Source organism: Chenopodium album, chromosome 8 (genome assembly GCF_948465745.1).
Source record: "Chenopodium album chromosome 8, dcCheAlbu1.1, whole genome shotgun sequence".
Taxonomy (NCBI): domain Eukaryota; kingdom Viridiplantae; phylum Streptophyta; class Magnoliopsida; order Caryophyllales; family Amaranthaceae; genus Chenopodium; species Chenopodium album.
The window spans coordinates 25,073,926-25,093,466 of NC_137841.1; the positions used below are offsets into that span (position 1 = coordinate 25,073,926).

At 35.7% G+C, this 19,541-nt stretch overlaps 2 protein-coding genes across 7 annotated transcripts; one reads left to right on the forward strand and one right to left on the reverse strand.

Annotated features, from left to right (window-relative positions):
* The first annotated feature begins 1,334 nt into the window (after window positions 1-1,334).
* Window positions 1,335-16,599, forward strand: LOC145641781 (uncharacterized). Of its 6 annotated transcripts, none has more exons than XM_081692735.1 (14): window positions 1,338-1,457; window positions 3,644-3,726; window positions 4,059-4,325; window positions 4,751-4,883; window positions 4,980-5,053; window positions 5,141-5,187; window positions 5,400-5,553; window positions 5,636-5,677; window positions 5,754-5,958; window positions 6,058-6,119; window positions 6,204-6,304; window positions 15,565-15,619; window positions 15,714-15,782; window positions 16,086-16,599. In XM_081692735.1, exons 3-14 carry the CDS (start codon window positions 4,082-4,084, stop codon window positions 16,262-16,264), a joined length of 1,365 nt encoding a protein of 454 aa, XP_081548861.1. In that variant the 5' UTR covers window positions 1,338-1,457; window positions 3,644-3,726; window positions 4,059-4,081; the 3' UTR covers window positions 16,265-16,599. The 6 variants fall into 6 exon arrangements, with proteins under 6 accessions (XP_081548864.1, XP_081548861.1, XP_081548860.1 ...); XM_081692734.1 differs by lacking the exon at window positions 1,338-1,457 and adding an exon at window positions 1,952-2,165; XM_081692736.1 differs by lacking the exon at window positions 1,338-1,457 and adding an exon at window positions 3,057-3,154.
* Window positions 16,600-16,758: 159 nt separating this feature from the next.
* LOC145641782 (light-harvesting complex-like protein OHP1, chloroplastic) lies at window positions 16,759-18,598 on the reverse strand. Its single transcript, XM_081692740.1, has 3 exons — window positions 18,298-18,598; window positions 17,198-17,320; window positions 16,759-17,085 (listed from the first exon to the last, which is right to left on the reverse strand). The coding sequence occupies exons 1-3, from the start codon at window positions 18,481-18,483 to the stop codon at window positions 17,017-17,019; spliced, it is 378 nt and encodes a 125-aa protein (XP_081548866.1). The 5' UTR covers window positions 18,484-18,598; the 3' UTR covers window positions 16,759-17,016.
* Between the last annotated feature and the right edge of the window lie 943 nt (window positions 18,599-19,541).

A 19,541-nucleotide genomic window follows, 5' to 3' on the forward strand; every position in this document is an offset into this window, starting at 1 on the left:
TATTTTTTTAGCATATGCGTAACACATGCAATTCGAATTAATACAAATTAGTAAAGGAAATAAGAGTAGATGTTGCCATCCATTTAGAGCCAGAGCCTTTGATAAACGGGCCTAGGTCATACGTATCACGAGTGCGCTATGTATACAAGCAATGAGGTTCCACCGACCATATGAAATGAGGGGAGTAACCCCTTATCCTTGTCAAGTGGACACAACTTTCTCTTTTCTTCAATGTGGGATACATATCCTACTACTCTTCTTTATCTTTACACTCTTTCAATTGTGGGACAACACTTTTACTCACATGTAGGTTTGTTCATGGGCTCAAGAGCTTTGCTATGTAGAGTTGAAACTGTCTACCCTATTCGAATTCAAATAATAAAAAAACATAATGGGATTTGGGGGTGGAGAAAGTGCCAAATGCCTTTATGACATTGCGACCTTTCTTCATTTTCGTATTTCGAAGACTCTTCGTAGTTTTGATCAAGAGATTGAGAATTAATCTCAAATCCCTAAGGATAGTTTGCATTTAACTATGATGGGGCAACGAAGGGATGCTCGGGGTAACCTGGATATAAAATTATAAATGCAAGTAATTTTTATAGTATAAAAAATAATTTTATAAGCAAAAATTCTTTTTTCTCAAGCTCAAGTGGGGTCAAGGAACTCCATTAAAATAGCTTGCATCCACCACTAAAATCAGGCGGAGGGGTCAATATTCAAGATTGTGAAGGAATTTTTATTTCAGGTTTCTCTACCAATTTTGGTCATTGTGTGGCTTATCGGGCTAAGATTTTGACTTTCACTCAAGGCCACAAAGACTATGATAAGAATTGATCCTAAAATCATTTGGAATTGATCCCTCACTCTCTAGCTTACATCTTTGTTTCTTTCAATTTTGCTGTGTCTTGGTCATTCCACATTTGAAAAAAAAAAAAAAATTTACAACTGTAGTAAAAAAAAAAAAAAAAAACTAACTTGCGTCAAAAAAAAAAAAAAAAAAAAATCAAAGTTCATTAAATTCGTGCCTTTTCAACCTCGGCCAATTGACCATATTGGTATAAAAGATAACACCCTTATGACAGATTGGTATAAAAGTTATTGCCGGCGACATATTGGTATAAAAATTAACATGTGGCGACATATTGGTATATAAGTCAACAAATTGCGACATTTACCCCTATTTTCTTGTCGGAGGATATGCGTATGATACACGCGCTTAATTTTAGTGCTAATAACTTTTATTTGACATTTTGTTTTTTGTACTTTTCTCTACTTTTTATATTAATTTAAAAAAATTATGAAGTAAAATAAAAAAAAAAAAAAAAACAGAAACAAAAAAGTTGAAAGCCCAAAAGTGATGAGAAAGAAGCTAGGGGAAAAAGAATAGGAAAGCTTGAGCAAAGGGATATAAGCTTGAATCTATTGAGGGCGTTGGTTATTGAAGCATCACAAGGGTAGATTCTTCTTTCTTTTTTTTTTTTTTTAAAAAAAAAAAAAAAACACTCATATTTATTTTTTTTTCTTATTATATTGTTGATTTACAAAGTTGTGGGTATAATTAAATAAATGAAGTAATAATGAAAGTTAGCGTCTACTAGTAATTGGTTTTGAAATTAAATAACTAATATTGAGATTTTGTTTATTGTTTATTGTTTATTAGTTCTTTGGGGTTTTATCGTTTGATTGATTTATCAAAGTTATTGTATTGGAAGGGAAGAGGAAAAAATTATTATTTGGTGCTGAATAAGTATATTATGATAATAAATAAGATTGCAAAAATAATTAAAACAAATTTTTGAAGTATACAACATGCTATTTCATCCGAAGAAAAAATAGGGGTAAATGTCACAATTTGTTAATTTATATACCAATATGTCGCCGACAATAACTTATATACCAATATGTCACAAGGGTGTTAACTTATATACCGATATGGTCAATTGGCCTTTCAACCTCCCTAGAAAGTCACTAAACCCCTTCTCTCAAAAACCCCTCACAGCCAAAACTTTGCCGGCGACGGTGCCGTTGTCTATATATGCCTTAACCCCACTTCAATTTCTACATCACAGCATCGGAAGCGCAAACATATTTTCATACTCAAATTCATATATATACTTTTGTTTTTTGGTGAAAAATTCAAATATTAATTCCCTACTTTTCAGGTAATTGAACCCCAACTCATTTATTCATCAATTTTCCAATATTTAACCTCTAATTGTTTCTCCTGTAATTATTGCTGTAATTTTTAGTTTCTGTTTTTTGTTACTGTATTTTTTATAATCTGTCATTTTTGCCATTTTTTTTAATAATTTGTTGATTATCATTTTTGACATTATTCATGCTCTTATATGAAAAATGGGTTGCTAGCTACTGAATTTAGATATGTTGTATTTGGGAAATTAATATGCAATTTAAATGCTGGAAATTAACTATTGAATGTTATATGGTGAGTTCTAATGTTCATTTCTTGTGTTTTCGAAGTCAATGACATTCCAATTTCTTGAATTTTGATATTGCCGTCGTATTACTAACATTAGAAGGCTCGTTTTTATGTTGTAGATATGTAATATATACAAGTTACAGATTTACAATTGGTACAAATGTTGATTGGAATCGACTATAATTATGTTCTAAGAAAATTGAAGCATGCAAATTTTCGGATAATTCTCACCTTTACATATAAATTACTAATAGAGAAACTATTAAACTTGAATTATGAGTCACTATTATCAAGAACAAAAGGTCTCACCATAACATTTGTATTACAATTACGAAACCTCTAAACTTTAATTTACAAGCTATTATTGACAAGTAGAAATAGTGAAGACTTTAGTTTAATTAAGCGAAAAGAAAATTTCTATAACTTAGAGATAGGGAACAGGATAAACTTGGAAATGAAGCGTCCAATTTCTGTTATCAATGACATTCTCTGACTCAAGCTTGTAATTAAGTCAAAAAATTAGTCATTGGGGCTTGTCACATTGAATAGGAGGGAGATGACAAGTACTAAGAGAAAATTTTGATTTTGATGAGCTTGAGCGGGCCGCTATAGAAGTGAGCCCAATTGGCAATCTTAGGGTATGCGAATGAAGGAGTTGTCTGAAGATTGAATTGTAATTTGAAATTACCACCAAGACTTTGTTCTCTTCAGGTTATTTTGTTGAATTTGACTTTTTTTGCTATTTCTAGATCTGACTGAATTAATCTTATTTTTACAAAACGTGCATTTTATTTTTCACTGAATAAAGCATATATTGATGAAGTTAGCCGATTTTTGCTGTGCTGTAATCTGTTATGTTTAGTTAAGGATGCTTTATGAAATTCTGGTATCTTGGTTTTGCTTTAGAAGTCGTTGAATTTGATCTAAATCAAAATCTAAATTCTTGCATCACCCAAACGATTTAAACAAGGAATTTTAGTCAGTTTAAGAATTATAATTCAGAAAACAGCTCAAAAAAGTTTTTCTGTTTTACGTTCTCATTATACTTATATCATCATGACATATTTTATTTCTTTATCTTTATTTTTTTATTTTTTATTTTTAATTTGGATGATATCTAGTAGACTATATTAGATTGTGTTCCATTCTATACTTATGAATATTAATTTGAACTGATTGATGTTTCCTAAATTTTCTTAGGTTTGCTTCTTTACAATCTTTGCCCTCATTAAGACGAAATTATCCTACCGTTGTTTTGGTTGATACATGATTTCTCATTGAAGGTACTAGAAGTGGTTCTTTTGAAGAAAGCAAACTCGTTGTCCGATTTTTCTTTTACGCTTTCTTTCTTAAGAAATTGTGGAGCCACTTATTAGTTAATTAGCCAGTCTTAAGTAGGATTCATTTTATGATTGCTTAGGAAGTTAGGAACTACATCGAGTTGATTTATAATATTGATTGTCATCTGGTGTCTCAAATATGTTGTCCATAGGGAATTATGGGTATAATATATGTTGTGAACTGACTTGTGATGTTAGATCTTTACATCTTATGCTATGTAAGTGTTCAATTTGATCTTATGTTCACTACTCCATTCCTATAATTCTTGAATCAGGAACCATCAGTGGTAAAAGAAGAATGTCTCATTATCGTGTAGCACCTCTACACAAACTCCTAAGAAATGCCATGGGGATTAGCTGCACCAGCATAACTTCTTCCACTAGAACTCCTGCTGGAATTGGTCTCTTCTCTCGGCGTCTTCTTCAGCCGTTGTCATATTCACCTCCCCGATATTATTGCGCCAATCATGTCTCAAATATCAACCCGGTTGCCCTGCAAATGATTGATTATGCTCTTGGCCTTGCTCGCTCTCAGAAAACTGGTCTCTCTATTCCCTCTCTCCAATTGGGAAATAGGTTTAAATTTTTTTTTTTCAGGATTTATTTTTTTGCTTTGCTGTTTCTCTTTATTTTGTTCGAATTATGGGCACTATCTAATTTATTGGGAATTTTTACTTTCCAGAATATATTAGGTCTACGATGAACATATTGTGAAATTTGAAGTTTTTGCTATCTTCCTCAAAGATAAGGGTGATTAATTGATGCCTTTAGGAATACAATTATTGCTGAGTTACTTTCTGGAATTTAATTTTTGTTGATTCTGTTTAAACTTAAAAAATTGTTCAATTTATTTTGGGTGAAAAGGCAACATGTATTTTTCCAGAGTCTCTGCCCATTTAGTTTATGTTGATTGCTTCTCTATTTGTTTTCTTAGTGTAAAATGTTTTCTGTTATTGGCGTTTGGCAGATGAATCATACGGGGAAGCTTTGCTGGTATTGGAGCAGGGTCTATCTTCTCAATCACAAGAAGGGCCAGATGCTACTGTAGAGAATACCAAGGGGGTGATTTTACTCGCTATTTCTAGTCTATTGTCTGAAAGGTTTGCCAGGCAACACTATAAAATTGTGATATTTCTTATATTAGCTGCTCGGATGATGATTGAAGTTAATAAATCGGTTCATTTCATTTGGTTTAGGGGGAATATTGATGAAGCTATGCAAGCCTTGCTGATGATCCAGGATTTAAGTAGCTCTTATGTTGGTGTAAGAGGTAAGATTGAAACAATACAATTGTTTTATTTCATGGATGCATAAGTTTCGTTCACAGTTCTATTACACTAATTCTTTGCTGCTGTAGTTGCTGCAATGGAAGCACTTGTTGGGCTCAATTTAGAAATCGGTTTGGTAATATCCTCCAGGCATAAATTTTTGCACTTTTATAAATATCATTGTTTGAACCTTTTTATACGAGTAACTTTGTAGTCTATTATGGATTCTTAGTCTATGCTTATGGTGGCTTTGGTATGTCTACTTCCCAATGTGTGTCTGTTTTTCTCTAGTGAGTGACTATCTATATGAACGGCGTAAATTCATTTGGGTTGTTCTTCCTTGTATAGGATGATACCTCATCAGTGCTCGCAGATAAGTGTTTGAAACTATTGGAGCATGAAAGCTTGGAGACTGGTGATGAGCGTGGCTATAAAGTTTTTAGTGCACGTTCTAAAGCCATTAAAGGCTTGGTTGAGATAGTTCATGGAAATATGGAATCAGGTAAAGAGATAATTTTTGACCTGTTGGTTTGTAAAATATTTTTTTACTGGATTTTCTATAATGACTAGGTTTTTGGTTGTAGCCAAGGGCTTCTTTGAAGGTTGTCAAGATGAGGGCTGCATTGGTGAGATTTCATTCTTTCGAGCTGATTATAAATGTCTGACTTTTACATGCCTTAATGAGCTTGTCATGCTTGGTAGGCAATGCATCTCTGTCATATGGTGAATTCTTGCATGCTAAGCGGGACTTCAATGCTGCAAAGGAGTTGTATCAAAAGGCCATTGATGAATCATCTGAGAAGAAGAATTTCAATTATCCATATGACTTGGGGGCATGCAATATGTCACCAGAAGAAGTTCTGTTGGCAGCCACATGTGCTTTGGGGCAGCTTGAGTCTCATTTGGGGTAAGTAGAGATTGTAAATGATATTCCTGTGGTCGTGGCCTTTTCTTCTCATCAACTTGTTCAAATGAAGTGATCGTTGTTATAATTGTGCTTTATCAGGAATTTTGGGGAGGCAGAACTGATTATGACAAGGGCATTGAATAAAGCAGAAGAATCTTTTGGTAGCATTTTTGTTTTCTCCTGAAAAAGCAGGTTAGGTTTAGCTGCTTGTAAAAATAATAAATATTCCCCTTGATCTATTGCAGGCACACACCATCCTAAAGTGGGAGCTGTCTTAACTTGCATAGCGCTCCTGTATCGACAGAAAGCAATTGCCGAACGCTCAAGCTCTCTCTTGATACAAGAGGTGAGATCGTTGCATCAATGACTTTAAATAACCATTCATAATGTCTCATTCTGGCTTTTATTTTCAATTGTTGTTGCTTCTGTATTGGTACCACTTTGAGTATATGACTATATAGACCCAAGTTTTTTTTTTTTTTTTTTTTGACAAAAGCAACTAAAACTAGAGCTACAGAGAAAAGCTAAATAAATTACTTCTACACAACCCGCAATATTATGCGCTTTTGTTAGTTGGTCTCTACTCACTTTCTAAATCTTACACAAATGTAACATTCCTCTTACCTTCAATAACTCTCCAATGGTCCATAGTAATCTCATTTCCCTTTGATTGGAGTGCCGCAACAGTTGAATAAGAGCTATAGAATCTGTAGAAATAGTAATACATTGATAGCCTTTCAGTCTTGCCCATTTTATAGCTTTCAAGCAAGCTATCATTTTCGCATGTAAAGCCAGAAGTGCCGTACCAAACTCCTTTCCTCCATCCAAAAAGTTAACAGCATCGACAGAGTAAGCCCATCCAAAACCTACATGTCCTGTATCTTTTTTCCAAGATCCATCAACCATGATAACCACCTGTATATCCCTTTCTAAAGGAGCGCTTGGAAGTTCCATTCTACTTCCAATGTTGATCCTGTTAAAACCTGGTGGTTGATCCCCATTAATACCCAAATTTCGTGAGAGACTTGAAGCTATTACACCCGGCTTAAGGAAAGAGGCAAGACTATTCGTTGTAAGGTCAAAATGTCTGAACCAGTCCGCTAGTTAACCACCTTCATTCCTAAAAACCCTGTCATTCCTTGTTAACCGATGACTCCACAATACTCCTATAAAGATATGTAATCTTCTACTCTGCTTCCCATCCTCGCTATAAAAAAGCAGGATATGATGCTGAATCCAATGTCTTAAAAGGAGTAGATTCATCAGAGGCTCAGAGCTAATATGCAAAGGGCAATTTTGCCGAGCATACCAAGTAAGAGAGCAAAACCTAAAAAGGTGTTGCAAATCCTTTCCACCATACCACACGAATCACAAGTACCTTCCAATTCTACCCCTTGTTTTAGCAAGTTAGACTTAACAACCAACCTATTCATAACCAGTTTCCATAACAATAAACTACATTTCGGGGGAATATTTAGTCTCCAAATGAGGTTAAAGAAAGAGTAGTCATGATCAATTACCTGTTCCACAGAAAAATCACGCATTAGAAAGGCATATCCAGTCTTAACAGTATAATTGCCCGAAGGATGATAGTTCCAAAAAAGCATATCAGCCTCATCAGTTGATGGCAACTCCATTTCCTGAATTCTCTTAGCAGTGTTCCACTCAAATCGGTCTCGCACTATCGCAACATTCCATGGGTTATCCAAGATGAGATCTTTCACCCTACTGGAACCAATTCCACATAGGGGAAGGTTAGACTCAGGTACCGTACCTTGTACCCACTTTATATTATCAACTTTAACTCTTTCTCTATTACCTATCTTCCAAGCGTATCCTTGGACTAGCTTGTCCCCCACGGATCGAAGCCCCCTTCTCTCCCACGAAATATTATGGCATTGGGTCCCTTAGTCAAAACCGAGCAAGCATGATTAGGCTCTAAAGCACGAGCCACTAACAACTGTGGGTTGCACTGCATTCTAACAACTTGTTTAAATAACAAAGCGTCAATTAAGCAAGCCATGGACTTAATACCAAGACCTCCCATACCCTTCGGGAGCTGTAAAGTATCTCTGTTCACCCAGTGCATACCCTTATCCCCTTTATTCGCCCAAAAGAAATGAGCAATTAGAGAATTAATCCTATTAGTAATAGAAACTGGCAACTTGAAGCATTTTATAATGTTTGAAGAAATGCTCAACGCTAATTTTGTCGATTGAGATAAATTTATAACATTCCAAGACATAATCCTCCGGGACACTTTATCAATCAAAAACTTGAATGCCCCCCTCTTGCCAACTAGAAAAATCAATAGGGGGCCCAAGTGCCTCTCCTCGAGCGGATGAACTTGGCCAATACGAAGAATAGTTTTGTACTCCTCGATTGAAACAGTGCCAAACTTATTTAGGATCTCTGTCTTTGGTAGCCTGAAAATATAGCATAGCATCATCAGCAAAAAAAAAAAAAAAAAGGTGTGAAATATGTGGTGATCTCCGAGTCACGCGCAGTCCCTTGATTTGTTTAATATTCTCTTCCATAGAAAACATGTGCGAAGAATATCCATGCAAAAAAGAAATAGATACAGGGGGATCCTTCCTGTCGCAAACCACAAGAAGGTTTAAACACCTCCGAAACTTGGCCATTAATTAGTGTTCTATAAGACATTGTAGACACACACTGTGAAATCCTCGAGCCCAATTTGGAGGGAACTTGTACACCCGTAGGACCTTGTGCGGGAACATCTAGTCCACTCGGTCATAAGCTTTGGGCATATCCAACTTGCTAACCGATAAAGGCCTCATTATTAGTATTAACCAGAACATTATCTTCCACATTTCTTCCTGGCACAAAAGCATGTTGAAATTCAGTAATGAGATCCGAAAGTAGCGACTTCATTCAATTTACAAGGCATTTGGCTGTGCACTTTTAAATAGTATTACATAGACTTATAGGCCGGAATTGTGAAGCTAACTCTGGAATATCCACTTTCGAAATCATAACTAATAGAGAAGCGTTAAGCTCCTTTAACAAGTAACCTGTAGAGGAGAAAGATTGTACCGACTCGGGAACCAACAGTATCCCAATGTTGATTAAAAAATTCCGCTATAAACCATCCCGGAGCCTTTAGATTATGTATAGAAAACATCGTCTTTCTAATTTCCTGTGTAATAAAAGGTCAAATTAGATATGCCGCATTGACAACTTTGGCAAATCTAGTTTCCGAAGAACTATATCCATTCTTTCTTCTCGGTTATTCGGAATCGGCCTAGCTGGGATATAAACCTCTTTAAGGGTATCATGAATTAAGACCTCAAAATTTTTTTGGCCAATCACCCGGTCATCTCTTCTCCTTCCTTGTCTCAAAGTGATAATCTCTCTTCTTTTCTGCCGTTGCTTAACCCGATTATACATCATGGTGGAGGGGCAATCCATTTCTCTTTCATACGTTGTTGCCAATAATGAAATTCCATGGTACTCTTTGAAATTTGTTCATTAATAGCTTGCACATAGTCTATCGCCTCTCGTAAAGTACTGATATTAGCACCTTGGTCTTGCAACTCTTTCGAATACCTCCTCCAATTAATGCCCCTAATCTTTTTGTTGTTCAAACACCATCGTTGTATTTTATGGCGCAACCACTTGCATCTTTGAGCTTGTTTAAATATAGAGGAACCATTACATTCAAGACTCCAAACTTCAGTTTTAAAAATCTTTAATTTCTGGAAAGACCAAACACCATGTTTTGAATTGATACGGCCGATTTTACTTCAAAATCAAGGAGTTGGTATCATAAGTAATCGCCGCATTATCCGAAACTGTTATAGGTTTGTGAATTAACCTACCGTCAAGGGAATTCATTAAACCATTGTGACGAGGAATAAGCTCTATCAATCCATTCCATAATTAACTCCGATCCCAATCTCTTATTCGTCTAAGTAAAACGAGGGCTAAGTAAATCACTTTGAAATCTCCAATTAAGAAAATTATCCAACCCCTTTATCACACTAGAACCTCCTAACTTATCACTCAAAGACTCCAATTGATTTATGTCTCCCATAATCAACACATTTGGAGAATTATGTAAAAGCAACGAAATATCATCCCACACCTTAGCCCAATCCTCAACCATACACGCTCCGTACAAAAACAAAACATGTGTATTTGTTCCATTAACATCAACTATCTTACAAAAGATAAAATTTAGGAGAGGAGGCAATACAAAAGACATCTCCTAAGTACCGACAAAACAAAGCAAGTCCTCCTCTAGTGCCATTTGATTCTACCCCAAAAGAAAAGTTAGGAGCAAAATTTACAACCAACTTACTAACATCACTAAACAACATTTTAGTCTATGAAAGAAACATAAAAGATAGTAATTAGTAACTAATAACCACACTAAATAAGGGTGTGTAGGGGAAAGTGGGTCATTAAGCCCCCTACAATTCCAAGTAATTATCTTCATAAATCCTTCGGAGTTGACCCAGTGCAGCCTCCTCACCATTTTGAATAAACATAGAACCCATAAGAACTTGTTGCACTTCCATGTCAAAAGCATCAAGATCGTCATAAAGTTTCGAAGTAACCTCCTTACTTCGTTGTTTCTTTGATGGGCCCGAGGAGGATGAAGAGGTAGCAGCAGCCCTCTTTCGGCCTCCCTTCTTGAACACATTGGAGCTAGCTTTCACCCCTGCAGCCGCGCATCATCCACATCAGTAATGGCCTTTGACTTAAATCAAAGCACCCATTTTTATGACGCATCCAGATGCTGAATCCACCCTTGTCAGCCACCTATATAAAGTTTTTAGTCTTTTTTTTCTCGAGCCAGCCTAAGTCATAAGAGCTAGCCCTAACATTCTCATAATCACGAGGATTTATCGGCGAACATTCGATATTTCTTGGTCTCTTTCCCAGAATTCTATTGCAAAAATTCATTAATATCAAAAGAACGAGGCTGTGACCCCGGCAAATTCGGCGGATCGAATTCTGTCATTGGCAAGTTTTGGAACTCGCCACCAAAAGACTGCGGTGCAGGAACAAAGCCCTAGGGCGATCCAAAAACACCCTTTGCGCCCTTGAAAGAGATAAAGATTGAATTAGTCTTCTTCCTGCTTCCACAAAATTCAAATGATTAGCATCAAGAAAATCATCATAAGAATCAGCACCTCGTCAGGCAAGTTGTTGGTTGCACCACCCAAGTTCAGAGCACCAATACAAGGTTTGGAACATCTTGTAACTACCCAGTCGCTTCAATTATCGTGCCTTCTTGTTCCCAATTTTCAATCCCTAAAACTTGAAAAAGAGTACGAGGTTGCCCATCTTCCAGTTTCTTTGTGCACCGCTGCTGAAGATGGCTCCCCCACCTCAAAGGTGGAACCACCAAACCGAGGAATTGTAGGTGGCGGGGAAGAAGAAAAAACATTACTTCGAGTTGATTCTATTCGCCCTATAAGGCTGAAAAGCCGCCCTTATAGGTGAATAAGATGATGTTGGATGTCGAGTGTTGTTGCGTGAGTTTGAAAAGGTATTCAAACCCAGATTCAACGGTGACGGAGGATTATTCAGGTTTGGCATCGTATACTCAGCATACGGGTACTATCTCAGCCCTAATCGCGCCGCCCTGGAGAGAGGCGGAGGTTGACCGATTCTTGCCTCCCTCACATTGCCATCCTCCACCCCGGAGCTACTTGAACTGTTAGAACCTGTAAAGTAAGCTGTATCGGGTCTTTCATCCGAGTTAAAGTCAGAGTCAGAATTGTCATCAAACTAATTCCTTGCACGCAAGGGTGCATCCTCCGGCTCTTCCAACCTAATCAAAATGATAGTTGCAAAACCTAAAAATATCTGTCAAACCTCGTATAAAATTAGTGTAATAGGGATAATCTAAGGGGTCATGCAATACCCTTTAACTATCCCTTTCAACAACTTCAAGACAACGAGAAAGTCACCTTGCCACAACATCAATTCTTAAAGCACAATTTCCAGAATTATGTCCAACTCTACCACATCTTATACAAAAACGAAAAATACCATCATACCTGTAGTAGACCCAAATCACTCGGTCACCTTCAATTAGGTTATAGCACCCAGGAATCAGTGGTTCAGTCATGTCGGGCATTCACACCGATTTACTAACTGAAAATAAATAAGAATTAAAGGAAAAATAAACAACCTTTAAATAAAATAGCGAAAGCATACACCTAAATCGGAGGTATTACCGCCACACTCGACAAACTGTAAGTGTTAAGGCTTACAAAATCCCAATTATTACAACCCAATAAACTAGGTGGGCTATTAAAACAACTTTACAAACTTGTTATAAACAAACTAATCGATCACTTGAGCTCCTTAAGCTACGATCACTTGATCAACCTGTTTAAACAATCTTGACTGCTCACCATTAAGGACAAATTCCAAAATAGATCGTCGCAGGGCCACCATAAGAAAAAGACATGGCCGCAAACCCAAGTAGCACAACAAAATAACACACACGTCAACAAAAAGCTGAGTGATCACCACCTATCAGAATATAGAGTATAATAGGATAATCAACATTACTAGCTCAATTAAAGAATGTAGTTCAAAACTACATAACACAATGTACTCTGAAAATAACCTTTATCAACTCAACCTCGAATAATAATAATCCTTTACTCAACTCATAACCAATAGTGTGCCATGCTCTTTGTTCTATACCTAGCCTTGGACATGGATAATTCGAATAAAACCAACAAGTATAAAAACTTGAATACTCCTAATAATTAGAAAACACTTTGAACCAGACCACATACGGGCCAATTCCCACTGTAGGGGACCATAGAAAAATAAATAAAGATTGTACCTCATTCTTAACTCATGATTATTACCCTCTTACCAACAAGCCAATGACTAAGTTATATAACGCTGAGCCTCAAACCAAGAACAAAATAATAATTCTCAACCATTTGATCTCATACATCGATCAAATAACCATTCATATGATAATAAATAATATCTCAATATTGGCACAGGTTCCCAATTCATATATGACGACATATTCGGTTCATAAAATATCTCAACTCTTATAGAACTAATACTAGTACCCAAAATTAATCAAATCTCCACCCGAAAATAATACTCTGCATTAACAACCCTAAAACCTTGATAAAACAATACTCTCTATAACAACAACATTAAAACCCTAGAAATAATACAATCAATCAATGCGGCAATTAAATCATATAATACCACACACTAATCATATACATATAAATCATGATCATATATAATTCACAAATTATAAAATTTACACATAACAACACGGATTACAATTAATACTAACAATTTATAATCAAACAAATAAAAAAAAAATTAATTAAGATAGGGTGATTACCTAGGGAGACGATGGTATTACACTCATAGCATATGCATGAAAGGCTTTAATGAGATTGGTCTCTTGAAAATTGGTTCACAATTGCATATGTATAATATAGTCAATGGGTGGAAATAAGATCAAAGCTACAAATTGATTGATGATGTAAGTATCAAGGGTAGGTGAAAATTGATCAAAACCATGATTAACAAAGAGCCACAAACAGGCGCACGAACGGCCATTATGAAGTATATAATTAGGGTTGAAATAAATATTAGTAGTTTTGTAAATAAGAGTCCTACTAAATATAAAATAGGGCTTTATAATTGTTTAAAATAAAAGATAGATTTTGAAATATACGAAAACTTTTGTTTTAAATTTTATAAAATCACAAAATATTCGGGTATTACAATCTACCCTCCTTAAAATAAGTTTCGTCCCCGAAACTTAAAATAGAAAATTTTAGGGTATTACATGAGTGAGGTGAATCGATGATAGTGATTTTGTCTAATTAAATCAGCCAAATGATTTTTTTTTTTCCTAAATTTATCTTCAAAATAAACTTCCATATAACTACTTATAATCCTTTTATTGATCCTTTTTTTCAAATTTTAGTATTCACTTGTTTATTTTAATATTTTTTTAAATGTCTTAATTTAAATTATGCAATTTGATTTGGAGCTTTAAAAAAAAAAATTTTAAAAATTTTATTGACTTGAACCAAACCCAACTCAAACCCGAGAATGACCCGACTAGGAAATGACCTGACGTGATTATAACCCGCAAATTATTGACTTGAACCGAACCCGACTCGAACCCGATAATGACCCGACCTGATTATAACCCGCAAATAATTGACTTGAACCGAACCCGACTCGAACCCGAACAGGACCCTAACTCGTTTAAACCCGTAAAAACCCGAATGTAACCCGACCTATTTTTCACCCGACCCGAATGTAACCCGACCTAAACCCGACCCAAACCAGATAAGATGTATGATCTGACGTGATCCGACTCAAGCATGACCCAACCCGAACCCGACCCGCATAGGTCCCGACATTAACCCGTACTGACCCGACCCGAGATGACCCGACCCACACTAACCCGACTCAAACCCGACCCATTTACCCGAATTGACAGCTCTAATCATAACGCCTTAAATTGATGAGACGACCATCAAAAGTCATCGTGGCTCAAGATATTTAGAAAACAATGAAAATATCTAATGTATGACATTGGTATAAGTAGCATGTTGTTAAAGGATGGATCCTATTAGCTGTCCATAATTCTTGAAGTCTATGAGTAGTTATGAAACTGAACTAAGAGAAACTACTTTTGTCAATCAAAAGGCAGTTTTTTGGAAACTGGAATAATATGATGTATTCTTATGGAATATTACATTGTAAAATCACATACCAATTCTATTTACTACCTCCGTTTCTTATTAGTTGCAACTTTGGTGTATTATTTGTGAGATATAAAATATTCCAAAGTTGCAACTAATACGAAACGGAGGTAGTAATTTATTTGATTTGTTGCAATGATAAAGGCAAAGGCATGGCAAAATTGATCTGTACCAATAACTTAATCCAAATCACCTATATGTACCATACTCAAAAATTGTGTGACTTATAAGACTGTTGAGAGTGTTGACTAACTTATCTTATACTCCCTCCGTTTTCAAGTACTTACTCCACTTTTCATTTTCGCCCGTTTTTTAATACTTGCTCCATTTCCTTATTTGGAAAGCTTTTACAATATTTAATTCACTTCTCTCAACTAATGGACCCAACATAAATCATATTTTATTAATTTCGTATTCTCTCTCCAATTCTCTCAACAATTTTTTCTTTTTACAGTTTTTTATTCTTCCACCTACCCCGCTACCTCCATATTTTATTATTTTCTCCGGTTTCTCCTAAAACTCTACTTATGGAGAAATGGAACAAATATTCAAAAACAGAGGGAGTACTAAGTTAATTGGCAAAAGATTTGAATATGGCTAGAACTAAATAAACTCGAATGGGGCTGAAACTAATTTGAATGGACTTGTTGCTTGAATATGGCCTGTACTAAACAAAATCCAAACGACTTGTTGGCCATCTCTACGGTTGCTATACATTGGTTCATGCAAAAAACTTAATTTTGTCAAAGAATGTTGTTTGACCTTGACCAATTGACTAAGTTTGTCGATTATCATTTGGATTTCTACTATTTTCATTTTTCCTCATGGAATGTGATCTGCTTCTGCTCCACAGGGACTCTACAGGAAGGCTATAGATATGCTAAAAGCTCCTCCATTAGAGACAGATGGTATGATACCATTGCGCTTAAACATCTCTCGTTTTTTTACGTAATGGTTAGTAAAGTGGATGTCCCAAAATTAATTTCTTCTTCATTGTGTTAGATGCAAAAGCAAATGTGGAGCATGTTCGAGAAAACGTGGATAAAAGGGATATCGTTGCCCTTGCCAGAGGTTTGCTTGGTCCAGTATAATTTACGGGAATCATCATCTCTTGGATTTTCCTTAGTATCTTATTATCTGAAATGTGTTCAGTCTGATGGTTTTGCATATTTTGAATGAACATTGAAATCTGTTGCCTATTTGGATGAAGCCCTGTTTCTCTTGTACTGTGGTGGACTTCATTAACATTCCTTATGTTCTAATTATTTACCTGTAGTTGAGAACTTTATAAATGTTAAATATCTTTAGCTTCTACCTGTTACTTTCATTTCCTTTGTCCATGATCGCTTTTACTAATCTTCACTTCTTATGCAGGGGGTTATGGTGAAGTACTTAGCGTCCAGCAAAACAGAAATGCTGAAGGAGAAAGAATGCAGAAATGGGCAGAGGCTTGGTGGAGAAATCGTCGGCTATCACTTGCAGAAGCAATCGACATATCCCAGTCTTCTTCCAAAGTTCTGGTACTTGATACTAGGATATGCAGAGCACTTTAGATGCTGAAACTTCCTTCTGTATCAAAAGATCTGTGAGTTTCTAGATGCTGTACAAAATAAATCAAGCAACTAATTTTGTCTTGCTACCTGATTTGTACCATTCTACATTTCTGCTGTCATGTGGGGTAAATGAGAACTTGTGTTTGTTTTATGGCCTGTCTGTGCAAGTACATGGCAATTTTGGATTTAGTGGGTAAAACACTAGGGATTTCTAGTTGCTGATCTGTTCTAAGCCATGTCTAGTCTAAAATAATTGTATGAAATTGATGTCTATCATAAGGAATAATTCCATGTACATCTTAAAGTGCTATGGTATATCATAATAGTAGAGTGAACTGTGAAGTTGCTCTTCTTATGATAGTAATGGAGGCATTTAAGTTGTCAAGATGGTGTAGGAAGTAGCTATTTTCCACTCTTGGAGATTGGCCATATTGCTCATTATCTGAGTGTTTTTATTCCGAAATTACCTCTTTATCAGATAGCTATACCCAACATATAAAAAGATGCTGTAAGATTAGGGAATAATATGCCTGATTCTGGAGATTGATTGATTACAACTTGGCCTATTGGCTTGGTACATCACAGTACACTTGTTGCTCGACTGCAGAGCTTTTATATATCCAGTGTGTTTTCTAGCAGACGCTACATGAAGCACTTCTGAAGCGATTACAAAAGCATGCAAAATTTGGTAATTGAAAATATACTACAGGTACAGCAACTATGATACATGAAATTCTAAACGGCTTCACTCTTCAGAGTGGAATATCAAGCCCTTTTCCGATTTCAATGCCTATAAGTTGTAGTATCCCCTTGTTCAATATCTGACAAAAACATCATCGTCAATGATCAAGTTCCGAAATATAGCATAAATCAGAAGCTCAAAGAAACAATCAACTACGTTTGAGCAAAAAAGATGTGGGAAACTTATCATACAAGTTCAACAATGAACGTTCCAATGAGGCCAATCATGCATGCTCGCGAGTTCCAAATTTCAGCAGTCTTGGTGAACCCAAGAAATGGGGGCTTAAACTTAGGTTCTACTTTCGGCACCACTACCTGATCAAATCAAACGATTCAGCCAAATTGACAGAAAAGGCCAGAAGAGACGAGATGAGAAAAATTGAATCCTACACTTGATTCATATGAGCTGCAATAATGATTCATTAAGGTCCAATTTCTTTTTAGACATAATTAGGCAGAGAAATGACAGGTTAACGCATCAATGAAATACGGCTTATTTCGATTTAATGGCTGTCACCAAGTTCTTTCTCTAGGCATTGCCATAAGGCATATACATCAAAGAAGTCAATCCATCACCATAGTTTAGGTATAACAAAGCGAAACAACAATTATTTACAAGAACAATAAAACATGAATGACCTTGCATTTATAAGACGATTAAATCAACACACTTTGATAAGCTAATTAATAGAATAACATTAATCCCCGTTATATTCAATAAGTTTACTCACCTAAATCACATGAAAGTTACCCATTTGTGCAATTAACTTTTATGTAATGTGGGATGACTAAACCTATTGTATATACTATGCTCGTAAAATTGCGGGGAATACAAGTTTTAGCCACTCCAAAATGGGTTGCAAAAGGTTCCTCTTCCCACTTTATTAAACAACTATCACCACTTTCATGAGTTCCATCTTTCTACAACCCCCTCTTTAGCCTCTAATTCTCCCCTCTCAAGCGCAACAATTCATTTATTTCTAATAAACTAATTAGTTTCATAATTTAGCATACTTTTAATAATCATGCACATTACATCAAATCTCACATGTAATGACTAATGAGGATTGGAGTGAGTGTCCCTCCATCTCCCCAGAAGTGACCAGGGTTCGATTCTCACCCCATCTCTCCTGTCATAGAGGGGCACCCCGTATCTTACCGTGTAAAAAATTAAATATGACATGTAATGATTTTATACGTCAACTACTTAAACAAACTAAAAAATAGAAAGAAAGGAAAAAAAAAAAACTAAAATTGGCAGACTAAAAATTCTGAAGACAGAAATAACATACACCAGCAGGGAGCTTGGCAGCTCTGACTCTGAAGGCACCATGTCTAGTCCCTGCTCCGTGATTTCGATGGCGAAGGCGGTGACCCGATGGCGGAAGCAGAGATAAGTTAGAAGCTATCGCTGCGAATTGAGGTTGTTTCAATGGATTAACCAGAAACTGAGAGTTGAATGGAGCCACTGATGCCATTAGTTTTGAGCAAGGTAATGGTGGGATGAAAGTTGTTTGAACAAGGGTGATTGGTTTATGGACAAACGGATCAGTTACGTCACAGATTTCATATTGTGGCCTGGTTGCTTTGATTGGATAAGGTTGTTACATGTACAAGTAGTAGGCTAAAAAAATAAAATAAAATATGTGAGTAGGATTTCTCGATCTATATTTTAACTAATTCTCCCTTCTATCAACCTCACTTATTAGAGCAACTGAGCAAATTTAGCCTAAGTCTTGAGACTTGGATGTAACATCATTTTTTGTGGTACCTATTGAAAATGATGTCATCAAATTCTTGTTAAGACTCACTAAAACTTACACCAATTTCTCACTTTAGCCCTAAGACTTAAATATTTGATATATTATATGTAGAAAAGTGTAAAAATAAAAAAAAAGGATAATAAAAATAAAAGTAAGGTGGGTGAAGTGGGTCCCAATCTCAAGTCTTAAGTTGAGTCTTGGAATTTCAAGACTCAACTTGAGACTTGCTTGAGATTTTTGAAGAAAAATGAAAAAAGTCTTAAACATATGTCTTAAGATTCAAATTGTTGATGTCACCCTAAGCCTTAAGACTTGGGGCTAAACTTGCTCTTAATCTGAATTGATTTTATTTAAGTTACTTCCTCTTTTTCAAGATAAATTTTACAATTTAACTAGTACATTTTCAATGTAAAAAACTCGACTAATACTTTTATTTTTGAAAAATACATTGAGATGATTTTTACAAACATTTCCACCGTCATCCAAAGAATGACCCTTTGGGTCATATTCTAGTCTTAAAATGATCACCTTATTTGCAAAATATTCTCTATTTTGTAACAGCTCCCCCATATAAATTTTGAATTTCATTTTCCAATGTACTTTTGCTACTTTCTCTTTCACTTTCTTAATAATTAAATTCCCATGGTCAATGCTTGAGAGTAGAAGGGGAAGGTAAGTAGGTAAGGGAATCCCCCTACTCCCAAGCCAATGTAGCTGTTGGTGGGGCTCAAACTCGTAACCTTAAAGTTAGAAGATTAGTTTTCCGCTAACTC

Excerpts from the sequence above, each read along its gene's own strand:
- LOC145641781 (XM_081692738.1), top strand. The coding sequence starts at position 4,082 with ATGTCTCATTATCGTGTAGCACCTCTACACAAACTCCTAAGAAATGCC. Across the intron at positions 5,554-5,635 it reads TCATGGAAATATGGAATCAG|CCAAGGGCTTCTTTGAAGGT; the intron begins GTAAAGAGATAA and ends TTTTGGTTGTAG. Across the intron at positions 15,620-15,713 it reads TCCTCCATTAGAGACAGATG|ATGCAAAAGCAAATGTGGAG; the intron begins GTATGATACCAT and ends TCATTGTGTTAG.
- LOC145641782 (XM_081692740.1), bottom strand. The coding sequence starts at position 18,483 with ATGGCATCAGTGGCTCCATTCAACTCTCAGTTTCTGGTTAATCCATTG. Across the intron at positions 17,321-18,297 it reads CTGCCAAGCTCCCTGCTGGT|GTAGTGGTGCCGAAAGTAGA; the intron begins GTATGTTATTTC and ends TGATTTGATCAG. Across the intron at positions 17,086-17,197 it reads GAACGTTCATTGTTGAACTT|ATATTGAACAAGGGGATACT; the intron begins GTATGATAAGTT and ends TGTTTTTGTCAG.